General features: G+C 37.9%; 1 protein-coding gene across 1 annotated transcript; it reads left to right on the forward strand.

The window, feature by feature from the left end:
* The first annotated feature begins 259 nt into the window (after positions 1-259).
* On the forward strand, positions 260-9,356 carry LOC140856381 (uncharacterized). Its single transcript, XM_073253555.1, is given in 8 exon segments — positions 260-739; positions 4,011-4,120; positions 5,247-5,303; positions 5,412-5,659; positions 5,662-5,710; positions 8,285-8,532; positions 8,666-8,972; positions 9,053-9,356. Coding segments are annotated over 8 exon segments (1,752 nt in total). The 5' UTR covers positions 260-295; the 3' UTR covers positions 9,342-9,356.
* The last annotated feature ends 400 nt before the right edge of the window (positions 9,357-9,756 follow it).

A 9,756-nucleotide genomic window follows, 5' to 3' on the forward strand; every position in this document is an offset into this window, starting at 1 on the left:
TCTAATGTTTGCTGCATTTTCCTATTCAGTCTTTGCTGTATTTTCCTATTCAGTCTTGTAATACTGTTGTCTGGTTCTTTATAGCCTGATGTAATGCTGTCTTATGTTCAGCTCTGTAGTTGTTATCAACACGAGATAAAAACTGTACCAAAAAAAAAAAAAAAAAAAAAAAAAGAAAAAAGAAAGACTAACCAGATGGACGGTCCACATAATCCAATCATCCACGATTTCCCAAAATAAAATCACGCGGTCCCGCCCCTGTTTCACACGAGAGAGACTAGAAAAGAGAGCCGACATGCTTCATTTCTCGTTTCTCCCCTCCCTCTGCCTCTCCTCCCCCGCCGCCTTCCCCAAGAATCTCCTCGCCTCCCTCTCCCCTCTCCTCCTCGCCTCCTCCTCGAATCTAATCCTCACCTCTCCTCCGGCCCTCCGCCGGAGATCCCATTGGCCGCAGCCCGTACGCCGGAGTCATCAGATTTCCCGGGCTGATAGGCGGAGAAGGCCTTTCCGTCGCCTGAATTGCATCGCTTTCGGCGCTGGAGAAGGGTTTACCGGCGTTGCTCCTATGGCATCTCCGGAAGAGGCTCGGCATCAGGCGTCGGAACTTTCTGCGGAGGCTAGTGGAGACGGGAGCATAGGCGAGGAAGGGGTTCCTCGGAAGCTTGAGGAGTTGAATTGGGATCACTCGTTTGTTAGGGAGCTACCGGGTGATCCAAGAACTGACGCGATTCCTCGAGAGGTAATTCCAAATTCTTCTTGAAATTCTTGGAAGAAGTATGCATTTTTGCGATCCAGTCTTCCATAAAGTTTATTTATTGGTAGAATTCGGTCAATTTATTTAATCTCGAAATATTCTCGATGATTTAAGGCATAATTAGAAAAGGTACGGATCTATTTGTTACTATAAACATAGCATTCTTTATTCTTCCCCATGTTCACCATGGTAGTGTCCTTAGAGATGAAAAGGGGCATTTGACGGAGTTATCTCAAGAAAGATGTTGTAATCATCACGATCACTGAAAAGCTGTGCTTTAAAAACACAGCGTGGGATCATAAATTAGTGCGTTGGAATTGTCATTATATGACATTGTTTCATCAAATCCTCAAAGCATGTCCAACCTAACACTCATTTTGGATACCGAGATTTGAAATGAAGAGAAGAGAAAGTCGAAATTTGTTGTTTGGTTAGCAAAAGATAAAGAGCATGGGAGAGGAAAGGGTTCTTTCCTCACACTGTTTGGATGCATAATGGAAGAGAGGATGGAAAAGTAGGAAAATGAGAGGAAACAAAAGAGAAACAAAGGGAAAAGAAGGTGAATCTTGCCCCCTTTGTTTGGGTGCCCATGAGATAAAAGAGAAGAAAAGTTCAGTACTTGTCCAAGAAAGGAAATAAAAAATCTCTGTATGTAATGTGAAACTAGTGGTGCATCACCAACACACCACTACTTCATATTCCTGAAGTACCTCTGGGCTGTTATGGGCATTGTTTTTCCTTCAACCCATCCTGAATCACCCTTCTCAAAGATATGACTTTGCAAAATCAAAAATCGCATATAAGACATCTCTCTCTTCCCATATCCCTTTCAGACATAAAATGGGTGTGATGGTAAATCTATTCTCTCCTTTTCTATTCCCTTCTCTCCCCTTTTCTCCTCATTTTACTATCCAAGCAAGAGATTCTGGCTTTCTTCCCTTTCTCTTTCTTTCTCTTTTCTCCAAACCTCTCAAAACCAAATTCAGAAAGAAAAGAGAGATATGCCTTAGATATATTCTTAAGACTATCTTTCAAAGTGTAGCAAGGGACTGAAAAGAGAGATATGCCTTAGATATATTCTTAAGACTATCTTTCAAAGTGTAGCAAGGGACTGACATTTATAGTTGTTGTTGTTGATAACTCATAGAATTTCTCTATAATGGTGAATGTAATCATTATCATGATTTAGCCTGGAATATCAAGCTATTAAGGATCACACTTGATCTTGGCTTATGGTTCTCCAATGTGCTCTTGTTACTGCTGATTGACCACTTGTGACATATCCAACAAAATTTGCTCACTCCTTTCAAGTTTCACCTTTACTAGCACAAGTAAATCTTTCTTTCACTATTTAAATGACCTATGGCGCATATAGACGTAAGCATGGTAATCTGATTTTTTAGATATGTTTTACACCTATCAGCTAGATTTGATTAAAGAACAAAGCACATGAAATTAGTAGAGGCCACTTGGGTATGCACAAAGATCAGCAATTAGGGCTTTATTTATGACACATATTCTATCATATCTTAGCTTTCTTGCTTCTTTCTTCTCGATGCATGAATTCTATTGCATCTTAGCTTTCTTCCTTCTTTCTTCTTCGTGGATATATTGTTGTACCCTTCTTTTCCTCCTCTTCCTGTCCCTTGTCAACTTAGCATGTAGCAACAATTTCCTCATATGCTCATATTTTTGTTGCCAATCTTTCAAATTAATTCAACTTGCATTGTTGTGACTTGAAGCTTGGCACTCGGCAACTGCATGATCTAATGCCTATCATTTTGAGAGTGTAGTTTAGTTTTCTTTATGATGTAAAATTGTTTGCTCATCGTGTTTTGTTTGATGAGAACATGTGTTTATCTCAGTCACATCATAACAGTTCTTTTTTCGGTCATCCAATTCCTTTTTGGTGAAAGCTCTTATAATTCAAATTGGATGTCCTTCACGTAGCTAAATGCTGATAGTTAAGGCTGCTAGCATGGCTTAAAGTATGAAATTCATACCAAGATCAGCTCATTTCTGTTGCAACAAGCTTGATTGACCTAATTTCGAGCCATGCTGGATATGAGCCTTTTTTGAGTGGTTCCTTACCCTTGAACGGAGTTGAACTTGAGTTAGAACTGAAAAAAGCTTGAATTAAACTTGATTCGGAGTTGGCTCAAGCTCGATGGAAGGCCTTTAGCTTGGAGGTGGATAGAGGCAGAGAGAGCCAGGAGGTTGAGGGCACTTAATGCTAATAAAGGAAGAGCAGCAGGGCTCAGGTGTGCCAATGGAGGAGCAATGACTTTGATGAAAAAGGGAGGAGATGCTCAACACGGATAAAGAAGTTGCATGCCTTGGGATAAGAGAGGAAGGGGGAGCGTGGCATTGGAGGAGGAATGGTCCTCATTGTGGTAGAGAAACAAGGATCTTGGTGCTAGTGGAGGGCCATAAAGGGTTGTTGCAGCTGGCAGAGGAGCGACGATTAGCTCGAAGGCGGAGAGAGGTGGAACAAGGTGATGGAAGATGGAGGGATTTGACATCAATGAGCTTAGTATCCTTAAAATCAGTTAGCCTATAGGATCGATTGCTTATGCTTCTAGATTTTGGCCATTATATTTGTTTCGATAACATTTAGGTTGTATTTTATAATGTATAATGCATAACATTTGACTTTTTTTTTTTAGCCTAATCAAGCTTACCTGGATTATTCTGAGGGTTGCTGAAGTTTGTTGGACATTAGTTTTTTGAGCCTAAAACCTAGAGTCAAGCTTGGTTCATTTACAATTGATCCGAGTTTCATCTTATTCATAATTGAGCTGTACATGAGCTGGACATGAGCTGTTTATGAGTGGCTTGAACTAATTCTCGTCCTTTTAGATGATGCTCCGGAGTCTATGTTTCCACACCAAGAAGCCCACAGTTTTTCACCTGCTCAGGGAGCATTTCATGTGCAGTTGAGTCATGGTGAAGCAACCATAGGCATCAAAAGCATCAGTGTAGTTTTCACAAATCCTAAGTAGTGAAATGAATTGCATCTTAATATTCTGGCATAAGTGAATTGTTATTTTTAATGATATTTTGACTCTTCAATAGATGCAATGTTAGACTTCACAAACTGCTTGAAGCAGTTTTTGAACTTCAAATATTCAGCCAGCTTGTGTCACAGTATGAGGTTTTATATTCCAACGCGCACAAGGAAGAAGAGTTCTAGGTTGCAACAAGGTTGTGATTTTCTAAAACTCACAGATGAAGTTACAATTGATTTCGCTTTCAGGTCCTACATGCTTGTTACACAAAAGTTTCTCCATCTGCTGAAGTAGAGAAGCCGGAGCTTGTAGTGTGGTCTGAGTCAGTTGCCAAGTTGCTTGATTTGGATCCCAGAGAGTAAGTGGCTCTGCACCTCATAATTGTTTACCCTTTTGGTTGTCTAGTAAAATTCACATTGTGCTACTGAATCAATCATGCTGCCAGTCAAATTACCGGAGTTCATTTATATTTGAGATTTCTCTCTGTTAACAATCAGAGTATTTTAGTTTGATTAAGATTTCCATTTTTCTTTTTCTGGTGATAATGTTACTGAAAGCTCATGCAATCTCTATCATTGTAATAGTGTTTATGCCTTTATGGCGTTACTTCCTCTCCCAGTATAATAGAGTACTCTGGGCATATTGTTAATCAAATGACATGATATCTATTATTCTTATTCCCATTCCCTGGATAAGCTTAGTGCTTCGGCATGCTTTGCAGGACTAAGAAGCCATTGAGGACTCAAAGTGGACAATCTGTTTCCATTACCATCATATTACCTTCTGTTGTTTTCTTCATAAATGCATCTTTTGCCAATGTTCTCCCAGAAAATGGCTGTTTGTATATTGATTTGAAGTTTCCTGCACCTGTCACACCTTTCATGATGTATATAAACATAGGCTCGGAAGTATCTTTGGTGGAAGCTCCCTATGTAGGTTCTGCTCCATAACTGACCTCGGCCTGATGGGATGAGGCTGAGTTCTCGTTTTGAATATCAAAAGCATTAAGTCATTTCAGTTACTTGGTTAAACAATCTTTTCTTTTTGTCTCTATGGTACATCAGTTTTAGTGGGGTCAGAGTTCCTTAGTCCGTGGTAGATTTATGTTGTATGTTTCATAATTTTGTATTAGTTTTTTGGATGTATTGGTGACTTTTCTAAACTTGGTTCTCTAATATTGTAAGATGTGAGCCTAAGTGGGGTATATCTGACAGACAGGACAATGAAGTCAATTGTGTCAAATGAGTGGGGAGTCTGGGGACAGGATATATGATTTTCATTTTTCATCTAGTATCACAAATTCACCTTGCCATATTGCCTTCTATGCTTGATATTTTATATCTTTGCTTATCATGGAAGTTCATTGATTCTGCTGGCTGGATCCATGCTGGATTCATCATAAGTTTAGTTCTTCTTTCAGAGATCATGTGCAATTAGCAGGAAGGATGGCATGTACATATACTCACATTTATTTAAGTTTTCAGATTTGAAAGGCCAGATTTCCCACTAATTTTTTCTGGAGCACTGCCTTTGGTGCGAGGGTAAGTTTTAGGCAGCTTCTTCATCGCAAGTCTTTTCCTTTTTCATGCAATGAATTTCACCTTTGATGATGTGCGTTAAAGTTTGAATATTTTTTATATCATCTGCAGGCTGCCATATGCACAATGTTATGGTGGACATCAGTTTGGTGTATGGGCTGGTCAGCTGGGGGATGGTCGTGCCATAACTTTAGGAGAGCTTCTAAATTCCCGAGGTGAAAGATGGGAGTTGCAGCTCAAGGGTGCTGGCAAGACTCCATACAGTCGATTTGCTGATGGTCTTGCAGTCCTGCGTAGCAGCATCCGGGAATTCTTGTGCAGTGAAGCTATGAATGGACTGGGAATTCCTACTACCCGAGCACTTGTCTTGTCACAACCGGCAAAAGTGTCATTAGGGACATGTTTTATGAGTATGCTCTCTAATCTGATAACTTGTGAATTCTTTGCAGGGAGCTGTTTTACACACTCTATGTTTACGTGTCTGTCTGGACTTTTTATATAATGTCTATGTTTACATGTGTCTGTCTGTATAATGGTATCCATCTACTTATGTGTGTATAGAAAAAGGAGTAAAGTATAATCAGCTGTTTGAACATTCTCAATTCTCTCCTCTTCTTTGATGTAGGAATTCATTTTTTCTGTATTTGAGTTGTGCTAGAGTTCAATATGTAAGTTATAGCTATTTTTTTTTTTTTCAAATTTCTGTGATAGTAAGCAAACAAAATTTGAAATTATGAATATCCTTAAATATTCATTTTCCAATATTTGTTTATGGAATACCCTAAACTGCATTATGTAATCACAAATCCTTAGCCTGTCCTGTATCTCAATCTATTACCTACCTAGTAGTCTATGATCATTGGTCTTCAACTTACAGCTAAACTCCCCCTCTCTCAACCTTCTGTCCTCTTTTTTCACATGCATGCATGCACACACAGGCACACATGTGCACACACACACTACTTGTGACACTGATGCTCACGTGTCGCTCCCTCTTTCCTTCTCCTAGATCACACTCACTATCCCTCCCTGGCCCTTGGCCTGCTTAATACTCTTCTTTTTCCTTTATTTCTCCATAATCTCTTTAATACTTTCTCCATCATGTTTCCTATTAATCACCTTGGTTGTATGGGGTTAACTAATGATGCTTTAAATGCTCCATTTTTAACATGAAACTTCCCAACAAAGACCCTTCCCACATAAGCATTGTCGTCTTTTACCTAACCTGCCACATCCTACTCCCACCCTTCTCTCTCTAACCTATCCTTTTGTTTTTCATTATTTTTTAAGTATTCTCAGTTGATATTTTTCTATTCAAGTTATTTTGTTATATTTTATTATGTATTTTACTTAGTTATTCATTATGTTCTATTACTTTCAGTCTATTCATTTAGTTTCCAATTTTCTTTTGTATGACTACCTTATATACTGTAAAGTTTTCAATGTCTTTGTTTCTGATTTTCGTTTATGGTTTACGTTTTTATTTAGTATATTTATAATCTTATACTTTTGTTTGTATGAGTTTTTCTGCCTTTAATCTTAAATTTTGTATTCTTATTGGTTTTGTTCTCTAATTTGTTTTCATTTTATATTTATATTTTCTTTTTTTGTTTAAATTTGATCTTTTATTCAATTTTATGAAATCAAGTTATTTCTTTTTTTATTTTCAATTTGAACTTAATGTAATTATTCAAATCCTTTCCCTTGAAGCATGCAGTGCACAACCTGTTTGTGAGCATTTTAAATAATTAAGTAGGTTTTAGAATGAATATGGAGTCCAACTAACTTGAAAACATCCTAGACTTCCAGAGGGCCCACAATTTAAAGTAACTTTCAGCATTACAATTAAAATATTTTATGGTTGCTTGATGACATGAGGCCATTGAAGTCAAGCATTATAAAAACCCACTGCCCTACAAGTGATTAATACATATTATTCTTGTTTATTATTCGGTTGACGGCTAGGATTTACTTTGTTCCAATTAAGATTTAATTGGGTCATGTACTATCTAAAATCCTCAAATAATGAGGCCTAGAATATTAGAGTTGGTTATTGATGGAATAGTAAATGAAATCTTCTCCTCTCTCAAGAAAAGTCCATTAGTGTGTCTGCTTTCTGGCTCAATGGTGTGATTGCTTTAAGGCTTTGTTCAAGAACTTGGCATGACAGTTTCATATTAAATGCTAGAATAGAAGTGAGTTGATAGTTGCTGAAGTTTTGTTTTTTTGTTTTTTGCTTTAGTGCTACTGATAGCAAGCTGCAGTTCTTCAGTTCTTGTTATATCAGTTGAAGGCCTCCTTTGATTTGGTTGACAAGCATGTCCATGTTGCGATATCTGATAAGTGTTTATGGTGGATCTGTGAACAATGCAAGGATGCCTAATTACCTATATGATATTTAGATGGACTGGGTACTGCTTTTGTGCATGTGCATATTCACTTAAGTAGATATATACCTGCCCCATGTGTCAGCTGCTTTCTTGCCAACCAATCATAGAAAGAGATGATATCTTTGGGTTATTGAAAGATTTTTGCATCAACTATCATGCTACCTCTCTTTATTTATCCCACATCACTTTCCCTATCCCAATCTTAATAGCCCATGATTAATTCTTAAATAGAAATCACTACCAAGCTGTCCATGCACTAGACTATATGGTGGATCCAAGTGTCCAACTACTTGCCCTAACCTCTTAATTCTATCTGTTGCATAGTTGAGTGGGATATGCGATGCTTGAATTCTCGTTAATACTAAATATTGTGCTATTAAAAAATAAATTTCAAATATTTCTATTGCTCATTTTTTGATATAGAAGGAAATCTTTATAGTTTTAATGGAGCCATGCAATCATGTTTCAAATGCACTTGTTTTTATATGATAAGAAATGTCTGAAGTCTAGTGCAGTTCTTTGCAATTAAATTTCAAACAGAGTGCTCTTGTTGAATAAATATGTTCTTCTTCTCTGGTTTCACTCCTGGTACAGTGGCAATCCAAAAGAGGAACCAGGTGCAATTGTTTGCCGCGTTGCACAATCCTTCCTTCGTTTTGGCTCATATCAGATCCATGCATCAAGGGGCAAAGAGGACCTTGACATTGTTCGTATTTTGGCAGACTACACAATACGACATCATTTCCCTCATCTTGAAAATATGAGCAAGAGTGAAGGCTTGTCATTTGAGACTGGTCAGGGAGACTTGTCACATATTGATTTGACATCTAACAAGTATGCAGGTAAGATTCTTTATATGTACATTTGTTTTTGGTTGCCATGTTTCAGTATCCTCCATGCTACATACATTCCAAATTGATGTGAAGGAATTTTTGGAGGAAATGCAATCTATTTTTTTTCCCGTGGTTTTATCAGCTTGGTCAGTTGAGGTCGCTGAGCGTACTGCTTCCTTGATTGCAAGTTGGCAAGGGGTTGGCTTCACCCATGGTGTGCTGAACACTGACAACATGAGCATCTTAGGCCTAACTATTGATTATGGACCTTTTGGCTTCTTGGATGCATTTGATCCCAGTTATACTCCAAATACCACTGACCTTCCAGGAAGAAGGTATTGTTTTGCAAACCAACCAGACATTGGCTTGTGGAACGTTGCACAGTTTACCACAACTTTGTCCACTGCCAATCTGATCAGCAAAGAAGAGGCAAACTATGCTATGGAGAGGTATTGTTGCTTCTTCCGTTTGACCATGGATTCCATGTGGTTGATTTTATTATTATTGATGCTTTTTTTCACTGTTACAGATATGGAACCAAATTCATGGATGAGTATCAATCTATAATGACCAGAAAACTTGGTTTAGTGAAGTACAACAGACAGTTAATCAGCAAGCTGCTCAGCAACATGGCTACTGATAAAGTTGACTACACAAATTTCTTTCGGTTACTTTCAAATATCAGAGCAGACCCTAACATTTCGAATAACGAGCTGCTTGTTCCACTTAAGGCTGTGTTGCTAGACATTGGTAAGGAAAGAAAGGAAGCATGGATCAGTTGGTTGAAGACCTATATTCAGGAGGTATTATTGTCATGATTTGTCATGATTTGAAACTACCTTTCCTTCCCTCAACTTCGATAGTCTTTTATTAGAAGATATGGTTTTCCCCCCCACTCAGTGTGGTTTTGCATTTATTGCAGTCACCCTACTTGATGCGCACTGTCCACCATTTGGTTCCTCTTTTTGTTAAAAATTGCTTAGAAGTATTGTAATGATGAAATATAGAGAAATTTAGACTTCAAAGACAATACTCAGCCTGAAGGATAATATTGCAAGAATTTGTGAGAGGAAGCTATAAGTTGCATAAATAGAGGATAAATTGATGGACAACTGATTGAGATGGATGTTAAACCATATCGGTAGCTTAACTTCTGATCCTTGTCTCATTTATTTGGGATAAGCTTGATGAAATCCTTCATATTTATAGCCATTTTAATACTATTTGCAGTTT

The sequence above is a fragment of the Elaeis guineensis genome, chromosome 3, assembly GCF_000442705.2.
Source record: "Elaeis guineensis isolate ETL-2024a chromosome 3, EG11, whole genome shotgun sequence".
In the NCBI taxonomy this organism is placed as follows: Eukaryota; Viridiplantae; Streptophyta; class Magnoliopsida; order Arecales; family Arecaceae; genus Elaeis; species Elaeis guineensis.